The 22,099-nt window shown below is 35.4% G+C and overlaps 1 protein-coding gene across 1 annotated transcript in view; it reads right to left on the bottom strand.

Moving 5' to 3' along the window:
- Positions 1-4,372: 4,372 nt before the first annotated feature.
- The window catches only part of CHIC1 (cysteine rich hydrophobic domain 1), a 41,178-nt gene continuing 23,451 nt past the window's right edge, over positions 4,373-22,099 (bottom strand). The window contains exons 4-6 of the mRNA XM_006217152.4: positions 11,954-12,010; positions 11,635-11,694; positions 4,373-10,331 (exon numbers count right to left, since the gene is read on the bottom strand). Of these exons, the coding sequence (XP_006217214.3) occupies positions 10,281-10,331; positions 11,635-11,694; positions 11,954-12,010 (168 nt within the window). The 3' untranslated portion in view covers positions 4,373-10,280. The remainder of the gene's footprint in view (positions 10,332-11,634; positions 11,695-11,953; positions 12,011-22,099) is intronic.

Here is a 22,099-nt window from a genome sequence, read left to right as displayed (position 1 = left end):
GATGAGAAGGATAAGAAAAAAAAACAATGAAAAGTTCAAAATTTAGGCCCACTCCGTGACAGCATTGTGATATCTCTAAATTATTGAAGTTTGCACCATGCTGCCTGATTTAGAGATCTTTTATCTAGAGATGGAGGGAGAGAAAGGAGGTAGCCCTGTTCTTAACAATGCAAAGATAATCCAAAGAAAATAGACTAAGTAATACTGCAGTGGGAGTCAGGTAATCTTAGCTTCAATTCTGACTCTGCCATTAAAAGCATGTCTCTGTCCGGACTTTGGGACCCTGCCTTCTCATTTGTATTGGAGTAGATGCCTTTGATCCTTCCTCACATCTAACACTTTGTCATTCTACAATATGGTTCCTGGAAGCTTAAGATTTTAATGCAAATTTAAGTTGGTTAGAACATCATGCTCATGAGGTCAAGCCAGTAAGTTTTGATTCTATATGCCTCCTTGTTCTATTATCACATAATAAACTACTCTTCACTATAAACAAAAATACTGTGACTTGATATCTTTCCAGCCCTTTTGCAGTACCTTACTTAATCCTAACAATCCTCTTAGGTGTAATTATTCCTGTTTCACCAAGGCTAAAAATGTTAAACTATTTCCCCAAGATTATCTAGATGGAAATGGCAGGCAAGAAGCATAAAGCCAAGTCTACAATAAATATAAATCCAATGTTTCTTTCTCTGCCTAATGGTAGCCTTCCTATAACTGGTAAAGAGGTAAGAGGCAGCCATTTTAGGGGAGTGAGAAATAATCCAATAGGAACACAAAATATGACAATATGCGAGGAAGGGTCTCTTTCATAAAGTCAAATTTAAAAAGCCATCAAGGGAAGCAGTAGGCAACCATGACCATTAGAGCCTGTGGTTGATGTTTGAAAGGGAATTAGGTAGCTTGCTTTCCCATCTGACTGCCGAATGAAGGTGGGGGTGGGGAGGGAATAATTCCAGACATACAAATTGTATTTGCTGATGCTTTTCATTGAGATATCAGAGCTCTGTAAGTCAGAATTTGAGAGCTGGTAGCTTCTTTCAAGGGTCAGGCCACTAGCACTGAATTTTAGGGACAGCTCTGTGGGGCTGACAATGGTATTCCACATGCCCTCGATTGGAGGAGCAAGGATCTCCTGTTCTAGTCTTTACTGCTGGGGATGCCAGTTTGATCCTTCCGATTTTTACCAGCACCTCACCCCAAATACCACCTCTAATTGTGTATGTATTAATACAGTAGTGTGTCTGTATTAATTCCTGCTCTCAAGTCTCCCCAACTATCCAAAGGAAGACGGAAATACTGTTTCTGGGTGTCATCTCTCATGCCTCTCCTAAAGCAATTTTGCAATATATATCAAGAGCTATAAGGACTTCAAACCTTTCACCCAATAATCAACTTATAGAAATATATCCAAAAGAAATGATCAGATTCAGGTAAAGATTTATGTATAAAGATGCTCATGAAGTCACTATTCATAATAGCAAAACACTGAAAACAGACTAAATATCAATGCAAAATGATGAAATTATGGCATATTCAAATATTGTTCTGCTATTAGTTTTAAAGATTATGCATTTGATAGGGGAAAATATAAAAATATAAAAACAGCATTCCATAAACAATATAACTGAAACTTAAAAAATGTACTACACACATATAAAAATATTTAATACAATTTAAAGATATTAAAATGGTAGCATATGGTGGGATTATGGAAGGTTTTAATTTTCTTTTTCATATTTCTTTTTCTTATTTTTTCTAATGCAAGAAAGTGTTTGTTTTTTTTTTTTGGAGGGGGGAGGTAATTAGGTTATTTATTTATTAATTTAATAGAAGTACTGGGGATTGAACCCAGGACGTCATGAATGCTAAGCATGCACTTTACCACTGAGCTATACACTCCACCCAAAACAAGTGTTTTTATAAAAAGAGAAATTATCTTAGTAGCCATACTTTTCATCCATCAGACCCTAATACAGGTCCTTGTTAAAGCAAAAACTGACTTAGTTCTGGTTGCTTTATCTAAACATACTGAGTCTAACTTATTGAAACGTCTTTCTAAATTTTCTTTTTAAATTAGTATCATTTCGGTTCAATATAATGTTTGGAAGAAAATCAGTAGTCCTATCAAAATAAGAAAACAGGACATGGTGATATCACCTTGGGCAATATTACTCTTGAGAGATAAATCGACAGGTGCTACTTTGGGTAGATGACTAAATCTTTGTTGAAAGTTGTGAAGTACAGATCAGTTCTAAAATAATGTTGGTCCTCCCTGCTTGTGGCTGTGTTTCACTAGGTGGGGTCTTTGATGCCACTATTGTATTTGGAAGTCTGACAACTTTTATTAACACCATCAACCCATCATCATACGCAGATCTTCCTTCAAAGGCAAAATAATTTGAAATACACTAGTGTTATAAAATCTCTCATGGACACTCAGAATGCCAGAATTTAAATGAGGCTTTAGACATCGTTTAGTTTAAGGAATCATGAAATCCAGTGCCCATTATCACCAGGTAACATCAATGAATTAGTTAGGTCATTTGTAAGAAAACACTTCTCTTCCACAAAAAAGGCACTCTCTCCATCCCCCCACCCAATCAAATTAAAAAAAATATTTATGTAGCTATCATGGTCTGTATTTTTTTTCCTTCATTTTGAAAAAGATATGAGTTCAAGAAGTATTTTGCTTTCTTTTTAATTATATCATAAGAAAACCAACATAACCTGAGCTTCAAGGAGACAAGAGGAAATAGTAATGACCATGGAAAAACAGAAACTAAATGCTCCATCTAAAAGGGGCAGGTTGCTACTCAGCTCTTGCTAATTGCTCACATGTGGAATTTCTCTAGAGAAGCCAGAAATCTGTGAAGTCTCTTAATTTTAAGTGCTGGCAATTAATTCAAGATGTGTCAAAAAAATTCTGTGGGTCAAAAAGACATGTGTCTGAGGACTTGCTATAGCTTAGTTTGCAACCTTGACCTAACCCAACTTCTTACCTTGGGGATGATGGATAAAATCAGGCTGAGTGTCCTTTTGCTAGAGGTCATTCAGGTGACTGAACAGGGTTTACAACTCAGATTTGTGGTAATTACAATGGGAAAATTCTCTATCCCCCAGAGAATTTCCTACATTTAGGTAAGTGAAGTATGCTATTAAATAAAGTGTTAAATATTATTTAATGGAAGATTCAAAGGCATGTCGCTTCTGTCCACAACAATATAAAATGCAATGCAAAACTATTTCCTACATAGCACATCCTATTCCACATCCAAGAAGTTATCAATGAAGTTTAGATTTTTCTCCATTCATAAATTAAAAAAATGAATTTTAAAACAAAACATGAAACTTCTCTTAAGACATTTCTTAAGTGTGTCATCTCTGCTTTAACATTTTGAAATTTAAAGTCTTTTTGAAATACTCAGTACAATTACCAAAGATACTGGGAAACATTAAACTGTTTGTCTTGTTATGTTATATTTTGCTAAATTTGCAAAAGTTTGGGATAAGTTTTAAAAATCTAATATTATTGCATGATAATCACCTTGGGTAATAACTCAAGTAAAATATATTAACACTTGACTGTCTTATATAATTTGCTAACAAGAAGTCATAATTTTTGCCAAATAGCTTCACATTTCAACATTTCTTGAACTAAAACATTATGTTTAGTAAGGTGGAATTCCACTTGTACTTCACTTTTAATTTTATAGTTCACAAGTGGGCATGCAGGGTGAAAGCAAAGTTATTTAGAAACAAATTCTTAGCCAAATGCCAATCACTGGGCACAATCAAGGCCCCCCAAAGCCCATATATAGCATGAAATTACTTACAGGGTTAGACATAACACTAGCAAATGTGTGAAGGGGCAATATGCAAAATAGAAAACTTAAAAGGAATTCTTAATTACCTTATAATGATGAGAGCAGGAAAGGGAAGGAAGAAAGGAAGACGTACCAAAGAACACACAATTCGTTAACATAGATTTGCACTTTATTGTAATTTTGCATCCTGAGATAATAAAATTTAATATCTGACAAGTGAACAACGACAGAAGCAGCAGTGAAAGTTTCAGAGAGGCAGGTATCCTTCATTTTGGCACAGCTGTATATAGGTTGAGTTCTTCCAGGGGAGTCACTCCCGAACTCAAGGGAGAAAAATGAATGAATTCATTCCACAGGCTATATAACAATACAAGATACATGAAAGTTCTCAGCTTAAATGGACATATCCACTTTTATCCTTTCCTGGTAAAACTGTCCCAAAAGGAATCCTCTGCCAACAAGTAGAAATCCTAGGCTTTTCAAACAGATGTTTTGATCAATGCCCACTTTCTAGCTACCAGGATTTCCAGTTTTTGCAGCCGAGATTCATATTTGTATGTGGTTAGTCCAAGAATGGCAAACTAGCCTTTAGATTATATAATTTCAAACATTTGTAGCTTGTTTCAAAGTCCAGGCATAAAACAATTTTACCCTATTTGCTTACCAGAAAAATTAAACATTAAGCAAATATGGATGCAAACAAAATAAGCAGGAATAAAAGGAACATTTGAGAAATTATTGCCTTGACTCATCACGTTAACTTTATACACAGAACTACTTTGAGACTCAGAAGTTGATATTTACTCCAATGCTAGAACACGGCAGTATAACACTTTCCACATTTGTAATGTGTGTGTATGATTTACAAATACACACCCAGACAAATTAGCTCACTTACATCATCCTGAAACAGAAAAAAAACAAACAACTGAAGGCAAATTCTAACCTGAAGTTATACAGCCCAATCTAATCAACACACACACACACACACACACACAATCTAGCATTTCATTATTTAGGGACTAGGTAAGCAACCTGTGGAGAACAAGTAATCTTAGTTCCTTTATAAAAGTGGCTCCCAACATTTTTACCATAAGGATTCTTTTATTATTTCTTCCCCATATTTTCAAGTATTTTATTTATTAAATTGAATGTAACAGGCTTTCTCATTTTAAAAAAAAATTAATCAAAATCATAACTGCCGTTCAGTTTCTGATCAGTGTGTCATCGCCAGTGTTAAACAAAATCGAAAAAAAAAATAAGCAAAATGTGTGACTATGTCTTAGTTGGCTTGTGCAATAGGAATATTATGGATCAATGTATGATTTCTAGTGTACTTTTTGAAATACTGAAAAAGGTTCAAGGATGCCCCCACCGCTATTGGCATCTGCCCCAAGTTGAAAACCATTGGTTTATATCCACCCGCTTTTCCTCCCTAAATGAAGTATTAACATAACACAATTACCCATGTTAACACATACAGGATTAATAACAAAATTTACTATCCCCAAAATAGATTAACTGCAATACTCATTCTGTAGGGTTTGACTGAGAAAGAAAACATAACATAGACTTAAAGGACTCTATTTAGAAATTACAAAATTATGATATACAATATATCTTTCAGTCAACTTCAAAAAGCACATTAATATATGAATAAAATCCTCAATTCCCCTGTGAGGTAGGTCCAGATTATTGTCCCCACTTCCACAATGAGGACATGAGGTACAGAGGAATTAAGCAGCAGAGCTAAGAATTAAACCAGAAATGACTTGGGTTTGAATTCTATACTACTTTTCTTTCCATCTAATATTATCAATTTGTTCCAACAGAACTTTTTGAGGATTTGGAACTAAATAAGACACTGAAGCAGATATTGGATAGGATATGAAACTCTTTCACATCAACATCAAAATGAATCCTCTTGTATCTCCATTGTTGTCACAGCTATAATTTTTGCCCAGGTACCAACTACATATAGTCAGATTCCACATAGGTAAAACCCACAGATCTCAGTCCTGAGTTCCTAGGGAAACTACAATCATTCTTATCACCATGGAGGGGCTGAGGTCTAGCAGGCATCAGGCTTTTTGAGTCTGTGTGATACGAACAAACATTAGCCAGGAGCCAGTTAGCAAATCAAACTTTTACTGTGTGCAAGGCACTGTGAGAGTTTCCACCAAAGGTAGTAGATTTGAGAAAAATCGTTCTGAGATTCTGTAGAGTAAAAATGTCCTAAGGATTTCTAGAATCACAGAATGTTATGTGACTTCTAATTTTCCATTCAGCTCTAGGTTCAACCCCATGATTTTACAGATGAAGAGACTGACATGCAATGTAATGTAATGTAATGACTTTCCTGGAGCACATTAGATTATTTTCTCATATAGTATGACTCTGACAAAGTCCACAGAAAATGGAACATATTCTCAGGCTGCCATCATAAAAATGAAAAGGCTGGCTCAGAATCAGGAAAGAGAAAGTAGGGGAAAGATAAGGAGATATAAACATGTATATCCTTATCTTATATATATCTCCTTATATTCAGTCCACATACTACATGAACAGATATTATTAATAAAATCTATTCATTTTCTGTGGAAAATTTCCAAATGGTTCACCATTTAAAGAAACCAGAACAATTTCACAATTGTCGCATAATGGATTTTTTAAAGCAGAATTTTATAGGCATAGGAGGACCTAATTTCAATGAATTTGAGCATCTTATTATCAAATTAGCAAAAAGTACTTCCACTATGTGAAACTGCTCCAATTAAATGGGTGTACATAATTTCTATATGCTCTCAGGTCAATTTAGTCAATTCTAATGAAATACTGTTTGGAGGCTTTAGGTTCAAGGAGTGAGTTTTGATTTAAGAGGTGATTTATTTGTAAACAAGATTAAAATGCTAATGATTTTTAAAGCTCCCTTACATTTGAAAAAAACCCTATGTTTGAAGGCTAACAAATGTTAAGGAACTTCACTCAAATTATGAAAAAATAAGAATAAATTTCATTAAAAATGGCAGAGTGCTAAATATTAATACAGTCTGATTAACTGATCAGACATTAGTGTTTATAGGTCATAATAGTATGAATAGTCTGTGCGTTAAATACTTAAGCAGGTTTTGGTAGAGCTTCAAAGACCACTGTTCATCCAGAAACATGCTGAGTTATATGTTTACTAGTATTAAAATTATACTAGTTTTGTAAGTGACTCATAGTCTTGTTCTGTAATATTTTGTCACTGATACATCACATGATTGGAGGAAACCAAGGAAACAGATTTAAATAATAAATAGAAGAAATACAATATGCTAGTGAAATATTCTTATACTTAACTGAAAAGGATGGTTTTATTTATTATTATTTTTTTAATGGAGGTACTGGGGATTGAACCCAGTACCTTGTGCATGTTAAACATGCGCTCTACCACTGAGATACACCCTCCCCTGAAAAGGATAGTTTTAAATCTAATGATTTACCAATTCATTCATTCTGCTTCCTTCAACATAAAATGTTATCTTTATTCAAAGAAGACAAGGCACTTCTCCATCTACTTCTAACATTTGACTACAAGGGTCTCTTTCTTACATTAACATAAGGAGTAGAAGGGAACAAAGTAGCTGAAAAAGGTTAGAGCTTCTTTCACTTTATACACAACTTATGGGGGTGGAGATGCATAAAGGAAAGTTAGAACAGGAACAGTTGTAACTTTTAACCTCAAAACTTTGTAAGATTTATATACTTTGGCAGGTACATGTTATTTTCTCTGGAAACAACCACAGCAGGTTTCATAAAGAAATATTATGCAACAAAGAAATTCAAAATTAGTTTCTTCAATCTAAAAACAACTGTCACAAAAGTATTTTATTAACTTGATGGAAATGTCCAAGTATGTTCTATCCTGAGGATATAAGAGAAAAAGGTCAAGGGGGAGGAATTAATGCCCACAGTGTACTCTGTCATTTCAGCATTCACTGCTGCCAATACCACTGAAAAGGAAACAACTCCCCCCAAAACACTCCAAAACCCAACTGGTAATCAGTCCCCTCCAAAGGAAAATAGTTTGAAAAAGCAGTCATAGAAGACAGAAAAAAAGAAAATAGGGTATATTCTGAGTGGTTCAAGAAAATGAGTCAACCAGCATAATGAACAATACAATAAATGTAAGAGCTATTAGAGCAGATTTTAAAATTAAGTTTACACATGCTAGTAAATGGTTTTTATGATAAATACTACTGTAACTTGAATTATATACTCTGTCACCTCCATATGCACTCTATTCCCGTCTCAATATTTGTTTTATGGAAACAGTTCACTTCCTGCTGTTTTTTGAGCAAAACCAGTGTGATTTATACATGGCAGAAAAAGTTACTATGACCATCACATGGCCAAATTCTAAATTTACAGGAAAAAAATGAAATTTTAAGGGTTGACACTTAGAAGTAATTATTCTATCAGTGATAATTAGAAATTTTGTATTATGCTGGAAATTAATTTTGGTATTAAACTGTCACAGTTTGAAGCATAAACCTGATGATACTAGCTCGAACATAAACCATGGATATAATTTTTCCCTGACCTTAGCTATAAAACAAGACATTTGGTATGCATTTTCAGAGGTTTCCACTTTGTCTATAAAAATACACCTTCGATTTTGCAGCAGACAGACAAATGATATTTGCAGGCACACACAGTATATTAAAAGTTAGAGATTCTGGGTGGCATGAGGGTAATGGGCTTCTACAGAGGGAAGTGGAAAAGTGTGCGTGCAAACAATTATAGTCACATATCAAATACTGTCTCTTTTTTCCCCCCTCTTCTTTTACTGGTCCAGGGCTAGGGATACATTTTAAAAGTGGCTTTAAAAGGCTTGGCCTCGTATGAAGAAATGATTGTTCTCGTCATTGGGATGAATATTTGCCTAAAAACGTTTACTAAAGGCAATAAGATGATAAAGTATTATTCAGTCCCAGATACTTTTATTTTTAGCACTAGGAATTACAAATAATGCCTATGTAAAGGCAAAATTTGCAGCTGAATTAATGCAATGTAAAGCTTTCATTATGTTAAAAATTCAAATTCTAGAAGAATTAGTGTGGTGCTCTCACTCATAATAATGTGAAGAGAAAGAGAAATATGCACATACCAATGAAAAGGCTACATGTGTGGCTAATTTATAAACTAAAATACTTCCATCTAAACACTTGTCTTTCCTCGTTAATAACATCCAAATGTTCAAAAAGGATCCTCAAAAAGAGGATTAAGAATATTTTATCAATTATGAATCAGCCACTAAATAGTCTTTAGGTACAGCTTTTCAATGAGCTCTCCCTCTTTCTCAAAGTATAATATCTTAACACCAACAATGGGTTACAAGTGGCTTTTATGGGGGTCTAGACAGTTCCTAAGACATCTGAAATCTTGAAACACTCCTTACAGGTCATAATTCTGTATATTTCCAAATGAGGGAAAGGATGCATAAAGGAAAAGAAACGAAGAGAGTGAGGCTGTGAAATGCATCAGAAGAGTCAAATGAATTCTTTCGGGGGTGGGAAGGGAGGACAAAATGGGATTTATTGAATTAAGTGGAAAAAAATAAGGTTCTTGGTTTCAGGTGCAATGCAGACTATCTCAGACAGTGATTTCAGTTTTAATCCTACTCATTGCAAAGGGCAGCCCTGCCCACACCTGAAATTTTTAACATACTTATTATGGCTGTGCCATAAAACAGTATGTTAACAGTCTATACATTCAAAAGGATGCTTGCAAACTTCATTCGTATTAAAATCTATGCAGAATTGTTGGCAAAACAGTAAGAGTAACATTACATTCTGTAAACCACAGCATATCACGTTTTACATATGCGAAGAGACAATATTTACAAGTCTTTAGGAGTTTAAATATTTTATCCACTGACATAAGTGATAATTTAGCAAAGTGCAGGACAAAACCAGTGCTACTAATTGCATGTCCTTTAAAAGCAGGTAAGAGTAAAATCATTTCTAAAAGCTACCAAAAGCTTATTTACGTATGTCTAGTACAGGATTACAGAGCATTAAGTAGCCTAGAAAAATGATGCATATTTAGAAACAGTGAGTATGAAAATTATAAGGCAGCATGCTCAGAACATGTTTTTGTTTTTTAAACACCAGCACTGATGTTTTATTTTTAGTGGCAACTATATATATATACATATACATATACGTATGTGTGTGTATTTATTTAAAAATTGACAGTGCAAAACACAAGCCTCATTTAACAACAACAAAAAAAAGATGTGCAAAATTTCTTCTTAAACCAACACAAACAAAAGTGTGAGGAGAATATTCTACCATTATAAAGAATAAGTTGAACACAGCAAAGGAGACCATCTTCATTCCAAAATCATCTACAAGGCACTAAGGGTAGGAAATGACAGGTAATACAGAAGTGACTGAATAAAATTCCTCAGTCAGGTCGGAATATGGGATATTTTGGTAAAAATTCTATTAGTATTACCTGTAAAATAAAACCAAACAAGAATATATTGACAAAATAATTTTCATTTACTATAACTTATATATAACCCAGAAAATCTATAATCATTTTTCACATGACTATATTTTGGTCCTGTACTATAAAGCAAGTGAAATATATAAAACAGTTATAATAAGAACTTACCACAAGTTATCATTAGATTGGCAAATAAACTGGAAAACATAATACCTACTGTAGGTAATAGTTTTTATTACCTGATTTACAATAATTATTTGTTTAGGTGCAGAAAAACAAACCCCATTATATTTTAATGTTACTTCTCACCTTCCCTCCACCCCACATTTTTTTTAGCAAAGTGGAAGGGATTAAAACTGGACTATACAGATTAGAAAAAAATACTTATATATATATATAAAAAACATCTATGCATTTTTCAATTAAAGCAGCTGATATTGGTTGAGTATTACCATCTTTTAGAAGTTTTTTGTAAAAAATAATAAAGTACCCAAATGGATTGATTAAAATTAAAATATTGTAATTAAAAAAGGTTTAGAAGTATAATAATAAAAACCTAAGGTTTTTATGAATTAATATAAATTTATAATGTTTATATAAGGTTTTAATCTTTAAAGGATTTTAGACTTGTGATCATTTGCACATTTTTTCCCAAAACTATTCAAAGTAGAGAAAGACACCATCATAATCCTTATTTATGAAATGGAAATGGAATGTTTACTATTAAATATATACTACATGTCAGCAACTTAAAGCTTGGATAAATTTCATATTTTTTTGATTAATGATGCTGAATTTGTCACATTGGCTATATGTGAATTTATGATTAAGATTGCATAGCTTTCAGTAAAAAAAAAATTAGACTATAGTTTCCTCACTGAAAGTTAAATATCAGCTAAAAAAGAAAAAGCCAGGAATATGAATACACAATTCAGAAGTCAATTCCTATTTTATGTAAAATTTTGACAAGATTACATTTAGAAATACTTTATTCAACAGCAGCTGTGCCCATCACCATATGCGATGGTTTGCACGGGTGTTGAAAGAAGATTAAGGTTGTACAATGTTTTCATCTGAGCATGCTAGCTAAGATTTTTCTAAGATCTAAATAACTGTTAGCTTGCAAGCTATTTTATGTTGGCTACAAATTTAAAGAAAGTGGAAGGAAACCCCCTATGTTCCAAATGATAAAAGTTCAGGCTGAGGATAAAGCACGTAGAAAAAAGATTTGACAAGTGATAAATACAGTAAAATGTAATACTTAGGATGGAATCCAAAAAAAAATAATTAAAAACAACTGCATACTTACATACTCCATCATATTGCTAGTTTCACATTTCCTTTTAGTCAACTTCCAGTGCAAAGCAAGCTACAAAAATACAGCTTGTTGAGAATTTTGATATCAATTTATACTAATTATTACCTACACATTTCAATAAATCACTGAACAACATCCTGAGAATAAGATATAAAACATAGCATTTAAAAATACTTTTTAAAGAGTATACATTAAAAATTGAGTATTAGTTCTCTAATCCATGCTTCTGTAGCCTGAAAAATTCCCATTTTTTTTCAATTTAATAATGTAAATATATAAATGGGACACTTATTTGCTTAAACTTTCTTACCTTGTGATATAATCTGTTATTTTCCCATTCTAATAACTTCTGAATTGATCTTCTGGTCTAAAAGAAAGAATCAATACTTTGTTATAAGATGACTGGAAGAGTTTTGTAAACTATGAGCATCTGTATTTGTCTGCTTACCTGTAAGATTCCATTATTTTCTCCTCTTGCTCTTCTTTTCAAAATGAAATATGTACAAATCACTCTGTGTTGTGAGTCCACTCACTGGACTATTATGAAAACATTGCCAGTATTGCTAGTAGTCCATTTATGAACCTAACCTAGATTTTCATATACCTTTTCACAGGGTTACTTTTTCAATACACATGTAAAATGCCAAGCTAATCTAGTTACTCATAAAAAGTTTTCCTATCAGAGCTCTTAGCACAATGCCTGAAAAATAGTCAAGGTCTACAGGTTGAATAAAGCAAGCCACCATACAACAGACTTTCCACTGAAAGAACATATTAAAAGCAGCCAGTCAGAAAACTTGTATTTAAAGGAAAAAAATATAAACAAGAGAAGGAACACTGTAATAAACAGCATAATAGAGACTGAGTTTCTCCATTTGGAGTGCATGTATTTTGCAAGGAGTAAGAAAAGTTTGCAAAATCTTCAAGAATATTAAAATTAAAGATTGTTAGGTATTTTTGACTCTTAATGGAAGAGATTTATAAGGTTTCTTATAAAAAAGACTAGTAGGCATTGTTAAGTTTTAAAGCTACTCCTTACAATTAAATGATTTACAACCAGACTGTATCAGAAATGATTTCCAAAGTACCAACATAAGAAACTACTAAACCTGTTCAACTGTGTAAGTTAACAATCAATGGCAATTATATTCAGCTCATTTACAGTGGCCCTGATCAGCAATCATGCCGGCTATGAAAAAGATTGTATCATGACCAAGTGGAATTTATCCCAGGAACACAAAAGCAAAATAATATAATACATTATATTAATAGACCAAAGGACAACAACCATATGATCATCTTTATAGATTTAGAAAATACAATACTCATTCATGATAAAAATCCTAAAAAAACTATAAATAAGAGAGAACTTCCTCAACCTGATAAAGGGTATCTATAAAAAACCTACAGCTAACATCACACTAAATGGAGAGAAACTAAACGTTTTCATCCTAAGATTAGGAACAAGACAAGGATGTCTCCTCCCATTACTTTTATTCAACATTGTACTGGATGTTATAGCCAGGGCAATTAGACAAAAATAATAAATAAAAGGCATCTAGATTGGAAAAGAAAAAGTGAAACTATCTTCATCTGCAGACAACATGATCTTGTTTAGAGAAAACCCTAAGGAATCCATTAAAACACTACTAGAACTAATAAATAAATTCAGCAAGTTTGCAAGAAACAAGATTGCAGTAGGTAGAATTCTGGTCCCTATGATCGTCATTTCCTGGAGTTACACCTGTGACTATGTTATATTATACTGCAAATGTACTTTGCATTATTTTGCAGATGTAATTAAAGTTACTAATTATTTGGTTTTTAAATAGGGAGATTATTCTAGATTATTTTGGCATAAATGATATAATCCCATGAGCTCTTAAAAGCAGGGAATTTTTTTCTGGCTGACGGGAGGATAGTCAGAAGGGTTTGAAACACAAGAAGGACTCAAATCACCATTGCTGGCTTTAAGATGGAAAGGTCTACATAGAAAATATAAGGAGGAAATGATTTCTGCTGAAAGCTGAATGAGTTTGGGAGTAAATTCTTTCTGACAATATCCAGAAAGGAATGCAGCTCTGCCAGCACCTTGATTTTGGCCTTGTGAGATCTTAATTAGAGAATCCAATGGAGCCACACCATGCCCAGACTTCTAACTGAAATAACAGAAGGGTGTTAAGTCATTAAGTTTGTGAACATTTGTCACACTAGATACAAAAGTAAATACAAGGATCAATATATAAAAATCAATTGTATTTCTATACACTAGCAGTAAACAATCTGAAAATAAGAGTAAAAGACCAATTCCATTCACAATAGGTTTAAGAATAAAATATTTAGGAATAAATTTAATAAAAGTATAAGATGTATAAATCGGAAACAAAAAATTGCTAAAATAAAGAAAGACAGTAAATAAATGGAAAATATCCCATATTCATGAGTTGGAAAACTCATGTAATAGCATTTACACCAAACGGTGCTGGGAAAGTTGGATATCCTACAGAAAAATGATGAATTCAGACTCCTATCTCACGCACAAAAATTAAACCAAAATGGACCAAAGACCTAATCATAAGAAGTGAAACTGTAACATAACTAGAAGAAAACACTGGAGTGTACATCTTTGTGATCTTGAGTTAAGCAAAGCCCTCTTAAATATTATTCAAAAGGCATAAGCAAGAAAATTTTAAGTCATAAATTTGACATAATCAAATTAAAAGCTTTTGTGTGTCAAAGATACCATCAAGATAGAAAGAGTCCATCTAGAATGGCTATGTGAGGACCTCAGGGAAATCTCTTCCCTGGAGAGACAACTATTAAGCTGATCAATATTAGCAAGTACAATCATTCAAATGTTCTATATCAAAGGGTTTAATACAGATTGAGAAGTATTTATTCAACAAAATCTATGGAAAATAGGTGAAAACAGTAGGAAGCTTTGATACTAGAGCGAGACACTACACCCATATCCACAGCTCTGCCCTGTGGAAGACAAAAAGACAGTGTGAAAAGATAGAGGAAGCATCAGAACCATACTCGGAAATGGCAAAGATGTTGAAATGATCAGACTGGGAATTAACAAGACAAAGATAAATATACTACATGCTCTAATGAAAAAAGTGGATAACATGAAAGAACAGATGGATAATGTCAGCAGAGTGATGGAACTGTAAGAAAAAACAAAAGGAAATGGTAGAAAGCCAGAAGATCATAACAGAACTGAGAATGCCTTTGGTGGGCTCATCAACGACTGGGCATGGCTGAGGAAATCAATGAAGCTTGAAGATGTAGCAGCAGAAATTTCCAAAACTAAAATAAGAAGAAAAATAAAAAAGAACACAATACCCAAGAACTATGGGCCAATTACAAAAGGGGCAACAGATCCATAATAGAAATATTAGAAAGTAAAGACAGAAAGGAGCAGAGAAATTATTTAAATCAATAATGACAATAGAATTTCTCCAAATTACTGAAAGTTATCAAACCATAGACTGAAAAAGTTCAGAGAATACAAAGCTGGGTAAATATCCCTAAATCTGCACCTGGTAATCTCATATTTAAACTGTAGAAAATCAAGGAAAAATCTTGAAAGAAGCGAAGGGCAAAAGTACTTTACATATAAAGGAGTAAGGATAAGAGTTACATCAGACATCTCTTTAAAGACTACGCAGCCAAGAAAAGAGTGGAATGAAATATTTAAATTGTTAAAACAAAAATACTACTAATCTGGAATTCCATACCAGCAAAATTGTCCCTCAAAGATAAAAGAGAAATAAAGACTTTCTCATACAAAAAAATTAAGGGAATTTGTCACCAGTAGACCTGCATTACAGGAAATGTTAAATTCTAATTTAGAGAGAAGGAAAATGCTACAGGTAAGAAACTTAGATCTAAATAAAGGAAGAGTGTTAGAGAAATAATAAATGAAGGTAAAATAAAATCTTTTATTTCTCCCATTCTCAATTGGTCTAACAGGCAATAGTTTGTTCAAAATAATAATTATGTATTCAATGATTATAGCTTTTAGATAAGTAAAATGAATGACAGCAATATTGTAAGGAATGAGAGGGAAGAATTGGGAATATTCTGTAATAAGCTAGTTGTTCCACCTGGGAAATGGTACTATATTATCTGAAAGTGGACCTGGATTGGTGGCATATGTGTATGTATATATTACAAACTCATTTTAGTGAGCAACCACTAAAAAAATTAAAATGTAGGATTACTGATATACTAAGGGAGGATAGAACATGGTATCATACAAAAATACTTAATTAAAACCAGAGAAGGCAGAAAAAGACTGGAAGACAGAGATAGGAACAAAGAACAAGAGCAATGAATAGAAAACAGTAACAAATATGGTAAATATTAATCCAATTATATCAATAATCACTTCAAATATCAATGGGATCAACACATCAATTAAAGATAGATTGTCAGAGTAGATAAAAAAATAAGACTCAACTATGTGCTATGTACAAGAAACCCACTTTAAATATAAAGATATAAACTAGAGACTAAAAGTAAAAGGATGTAGAAAGATATACCACAGTAAAACTAATTAAAGGGAAGCTGGAGTCACTTTAGTAATTTTAGACTAGGCAGACTTTAGAGTAAGGAAAATTATCAGTCCTAAAGAGAAGTATTACATAATGATAAAGGGTCAATTTTCCAAGACATAACAATTTTTAATGTGTATATGCCTAATAAAAAGAGCATCAAACTATGTGAGGCAAAAACTAATAGAACTGCAAGGAGAAATAGAGGAGTCCACTATTACAGTTGGAGACTTCAACAGCCCTCCATCAGAAATGGACAGATCAAGCAGGCAGAAAGTCAATAAGGACATAGCTGAACTCAATAGCAGCAGTGATCAACTGGATATAATTGACCTCTACAGACTACTTTATCTAACAATAGCAAGTGACACATGATTCTCTAGCTGATAGGGGACATACACCAATGCAGACCACATTCTGGGTCATAAAACACATCTTAACAAATTTCAAAGAACAGAAACCATACAATGTATGCTCTCAGACCACAATGGAATTAAACTAGAAATCAACAACAGAAAGATAGCTGGAAAATTCCAAAACACTTGGAGACTAAACAGCACACTCCTAAAAAACACATGGGTCAGGAAGAAATCTCAAGAGAAATCTTTGAATATTTTGAATTAAATGAAAATGATGAAAATGAAAACAAAACTTAAAATTTGTGGGATGCAGTGAAAGCAATGCTTAGAGGGAAATCTGTAGCACTGAATGTAGTAGAAAAGAAGAAATAATCATATAAGCTTACACCTTAGGGGGTAAAAAGAGCTAATCAAATCAAGATAAGAAGAAAAAAATTATAAAAATTAGAGCAGAAATGAATGAAACTGATAATAGGACTTCAACAGAGAAAATTAACAAAATAAATAATTGGTTCTTTGAAAAGATCAGTGAAATTAATAAATCTCTAGCCAGGCTAACTGAAAAAAGAAACAAGACAAAATGTTACAAAGTTTCAGAAATAAGGATTATCCTTATGGATGCCACAGATTTTAAAAGGATAATAAAGGAATATTATTAACATCTCTACACCCATGAATTTGATAATGTAGATGAAATGGACTGACTGTGTGAAAGACACTGTCTGCTAAAACTGACATAGGGAGAAATAGATAATCTGAATAGGCCTATATCTGTTAAAGAATTTGAGTCAATAATTAATAACTTCCCTAAAGAGAAAGTACCATGCCCAGATGGGTTCAAACATTTAAGGAGGAAATTACACCAGTTCCCTACAATCTCTTCCAGAAAACAGAAATAGAGGGAATATTTCCTAATTTATTCTATAAGGCCAGTATTACCCTAATACAAAAAAAACAGACAAAGGTATTATATGAAAGGAAAACTGCAGATCAATATTTCTCATGAACATAGATACAAAACCTTGTACAAAACATTAGTAAAGAAATACAACAAGATATACACTACAATAAGTAGGATTTATCCCAGGTATGCAAATCTGGTTCATCATTGGAAAATCAATTAATATGTAAGCCATCACATTAACAGGCTAAAAAAGAAAAATCACATAATCACATCAATAGATGCAGAAAAAATATTTGACAAAATCCAACACCATTTATGACAAAAACTGTCGGCAAACTAGGACTAGAGGAACTTTTTCAAGTTGATAAAGAACATCTTATAAAAAATCTACATGTACCATCATACTTGATGGTGAGAAACTCAAGTCTGCCCACTAAGATCAGAAACAAGGCAAGGGTATTCCCTTGATTCACCACTACTTTTCAACATCATTCTGGAAGTCCTAGATAATTCAATAAGAAAAGAAAAGAAAAGATATCCATATTGAGAAAGAAGAAATAAAATTTACTTCATAGATGACATGATTATGTAGAAAATCCAAAATCAACAAAACTCCTTAAATTAATAAGCAATTATAGGAAAGTTGCAGGACACAAGGTTAAAATACCAAAGTACATTGCTATACATGTTACGGAAATGACAGGCCAGCCAAGAAACAAGCACCACTCGGAGGGTTGGAGTACTCAGATGTATTACGCCGGCGGGCTCAGAGGGGCTTCTGCTCCGAAGCTCTGAGCACCTCCAAGACGTGTGCATGAGGTTTTATAGGGTTAACTACAAGCTTGGGGTATTTGGCCAATAGGCATGGAACAGCTTTAGCAACATCATTATCACAAAAGTAGAGACAGGGAGGCAGGAAACCAACATTTCAAGGTCAGATATGTCTCTTTGAAAATCTAGCTGGCTAGCAAAAAAAACATGAACAGGGAATCAGCAAACCAACAATAATTAACTCAGATTTACAAGTTAGCCCAGCAGAACTCAGATCAGTAATCCGACACTTGTTACACTTAGATTTGTGAGTTAGCTTGTTAGCCCAGCTGGGCTTTTTCTTCACATTCCCCCCTCTTGATGCTTCTACAACCCTTGTTGGAGTAAGCATTATCATTTACGTGTTGCAGGGGCTCATAATTGGAGGCTAACATCTGAAGTTTTATAGCCTCTATCTGCTCACTGACAAAGCGGGTCAGGAAGTTTAGGACACAGGGCCCAAACAGCAGAACTGCAAAAATCAGGAGTAAGGGACCTATGAACGGTGCCAGCCAGGAGGTCCAGCCCCAGGGGCCTGTCCATGGGCTCTTATCTAAAATATGTTTTCTCTTTTTCACTCGGTCTTGTAACTCTTGAACCATTTCTCTGACAATTCCTGATTGATTGGCATAAAAACAACATTTTTCGTTTAGGAAGAGGCATAGTCCCCCCTCTTTGGCCATGAGTAAGTCCAGGCCCCTCCTGTTTTGTAGGACCAGCTCGGCCAGAGAGTCAGTCTGATTTTGCAGAGTTCCCAGGGTTTCTGCTATTTATTGGAGATCGTGGCTGAATTCACATTTAACAGCTGCGTTGAGCTTTTCTCAAGCTTCGGCCGTGCGTTGACTAGCCAGCTTTCGGGTGTGGCTAGAGCAGGGCTCGTCGATCCTTTTCTGGTCCCTCTTGATCTTGATCTTCAGCGGGTCTCCTGGGACACTCTCAATTTTTCAGGGACCCTCTGTCTGAGGTGCAGTTGCTCTCTTGACCCTGGAGTGGTGGATCCAAGGGATGATTCCTGTAACTTTAACAGCTGTAGGAGTAGTTAATACCACTAAATATGGTCCCTTTCATGTTGGTTTGAGAGGTTCCTTTTTCCAATTCTTCACCTATACCTGGTCACCTGGTTTATGGGGATGTACTTGAACCCCTAATGAAATGGGGGTTTTCTCTATCATCCAACCCCAAACTTTTCGTAGTACTTTTTCTAGTCCCAACAGTTGTTGGTGGAGCCCTAAATTTCCTATTTCTGGGGTGGGATTTTTCATCCTGACTAAAGGCGGCGGTCGCCCATAGAGGATTTTAAATGGAGAGTACCCAATATTAAATCTTGGGGTGCATCTAATTTGCAACAGAGCCAGGGGTAGAATATCTACCCAGGGGAGCTGGGTTTCTTGGCTGATTTTAGCTATAATTTGTTTTAGAGTTCTGTTCATTCGTTCTACCTTCCCTGAGCTTTGAGGCCGGTATGCTGTGTGCAGGTTTCAGCGGACGTTCAGTGTCTTTGCCATTTGTTGTACAATTTTTGCCACAAAGGCGGGTCCATTGTCAGACCCGATGGAGGTAGGCATTCCAAATCGAGGGATAACATCCCTGAGAAGAGCCTTTGTCATCTCCCTTGCTTTCTCTGTCCTGGTGGGGTAGGCCTCTATCCACCCTGTGAAGGTGCAGACGAAAACCAGCAGGTACTTATATCCCTTACTGGGCCCAAGTTTAGTAAAGTCCACTTCTAAATCTTCAAAGGGAGCCAATCCACATCGTTGTATTCCCATTGGCCCAGTGAGCCCTTGTTTTGGATTGCTTTGTGTACAGAGCAAGCAGCGTTGGGAAACTGATGCACATAGAGTAGGGAGATGAGAAATTAGGAAATATCGCTTTAAGAGGGCCTCCAAAGCCGTTTTTCCCATATGTGTGGCTTCGTGCTGTTGTTGGACTACACGATAAGCTAGTCGTTTTGGGATGAAAACCCTTCCATCCGTCATGATCCACTATCCGTCCTTTTCTTTCTTTCCTCGTTCAGCCTGTGCCCACTTGTTTTCGTCGTGGCTATATTCTGGGGCAGTGGGTAGCTCTGGCGCTGCCATAACTTTAATTACTGAGTGTTCCCAGGTGGCTGCTTCTCTTGCCTTTTGATCAGCTAGCCTGTTCCCCTGGCTCACAGGGTCATTTTTTCTTTGGTGTCCCTTACAGTGAATAACAGCCACTTCCTTTGGATCCCATACTGCCTCCAGTAACTGTAAAATTTCTTTTTTGTTTTTGATTTTTTTTCCCCCAGCAGTCAAAAGTCCTCTCTCCTTATAGATGGCTCCATGTACATGCAAGGTTGCAAATGCATATTTGGAATCAGTGTATATATTGATTTGTTTTCCTTTCCCTTCCCTTAGTGCCTGGACCAGTGCTGGGGGAAGGGATTCTGCCTTTATTACCTCTCGGGTTGTTGTTACAGCGTAACCTGCTCGCCGTTGTCCATCTTGCATGTAACTGCTGCCGTCTGTGAAAAGTTCCAGGTCTGGGTTTTGCAGGGGCTTGTCGGTTAGATCAGGCCTGCTTGCTTACACCTCTTCGATGATTTCTTCACAGTTGTGGTCAGGCTGCCCTTCCCCCTCAGGCAAATATGTGGCTGGGTTAAAGGTTTGCACAGTCTCTAGACGGACTCTTGGATTTTCACATAGAAGCCCCTGGTAGTGGGTCATCCTTGTGTTAGTTATCCATTTGTAACCTGGGCCGTTCATCAGGGTTACAGAATGGCGCACTTTTACATTTAAAGTCTGTCCCAGTGTGAGTTTGTCTGCCTCATTGACCAGGAGGGCTGTGGCAGCGAGGGCCTGTAAACAGGGTGGCCATCCTGATGCTACAGGGTCCAGTCTTTTAGATAAATAGGCCACAGGGCGCTGTTATGGCCCCACATTCTGAGTTAGGACTCCAAGAGCAGTTTGGACTCTTTAATGTACAAACAGATTAAACTCTCGTGTTACATCTGGTAAGCCTAGTGCTGGGGCTTGAGTTAGTAGTTCCTTTAATTGCCTAAAGGCATTTTCTTGTTCAGTTTCCCATTTGAGGGTTTCTTTTCCTGATCCAGCAGTTGCCTCGTAGAGGGGCTTGGCTATTCTTGAAAACCCGGGGATCCAGATCCGGCAAAACCCAGCTGCACCCAGGAACTGTCGCAGTTTTCTTTTTGTTTCCGGTCTGGGTATGGCGCAAATAACTTGTTTTTGTTCTGGTCCTAGGGCTCGGTGTCCCTCTGAGATAATAAATCCCAAGTATTTGACTGTCTTTTTGGCCTGGACCGGCTGAGCTGCTAATATCTTGCATTGTCCAGGTCCATTTGAGCAAAACCAAAGCCATGGGGGTAGAGTCTGGGCGATATTTAGCCAGGAGTCAATGTAAGGGAATTGATCTGGGTGGCCTGGGGTTCCAGTGATTATTTGATAGACTGCTCGCACTGTTGCTAGGTCCAGAGTTTCTCCTGAGGGCCATCCGACTCCAAAGGCCGGCCATTTAAGCTCACACAAAGTGCGGAGCCTGCCAGGGGTCATTCGAATTCCATAGTCTCCTGAGAACCCCTTTTTGAAATTCGTAATCATGCAGTCTAGAGTGGTGGGTTTTGACTTAGAGCCTCCCATTCTTTTTAGATGTTCAAGGATAATAGTTCTGTTGCTTTAGATGTTTGGGAAGGTAGCCTTTATATCTTTTTCTTCTTCACTCTTCAAAACACCGGAGTTCCCAGAGAGACTGCTCTCTTGCTGGGTCTATGAGTTGTTTTAAGGCTAACTTGGTCAGGGACTCTGGGTTCCAGTCACAGCTGATGTCTCTGGATCTCAAGGCCT

The sequence above is a fragment of the Vicugna pacos genome, chromosome X, assembly GCF_048564905.1.
Source record: "Vicugna pacos chromosome X, VicPac4, whole genome shotgun sequence".
In the NCBI taxonomy this organism is placed as follows: Eukaryota; Metazoa; Chordata; class Mammalia; order Artiodactyla; family Camelidae; genus Vicugna; species Vicugna pacos.
This window is presented reverse-complemented; position numbering and strand designations above follow the sequence as displayed.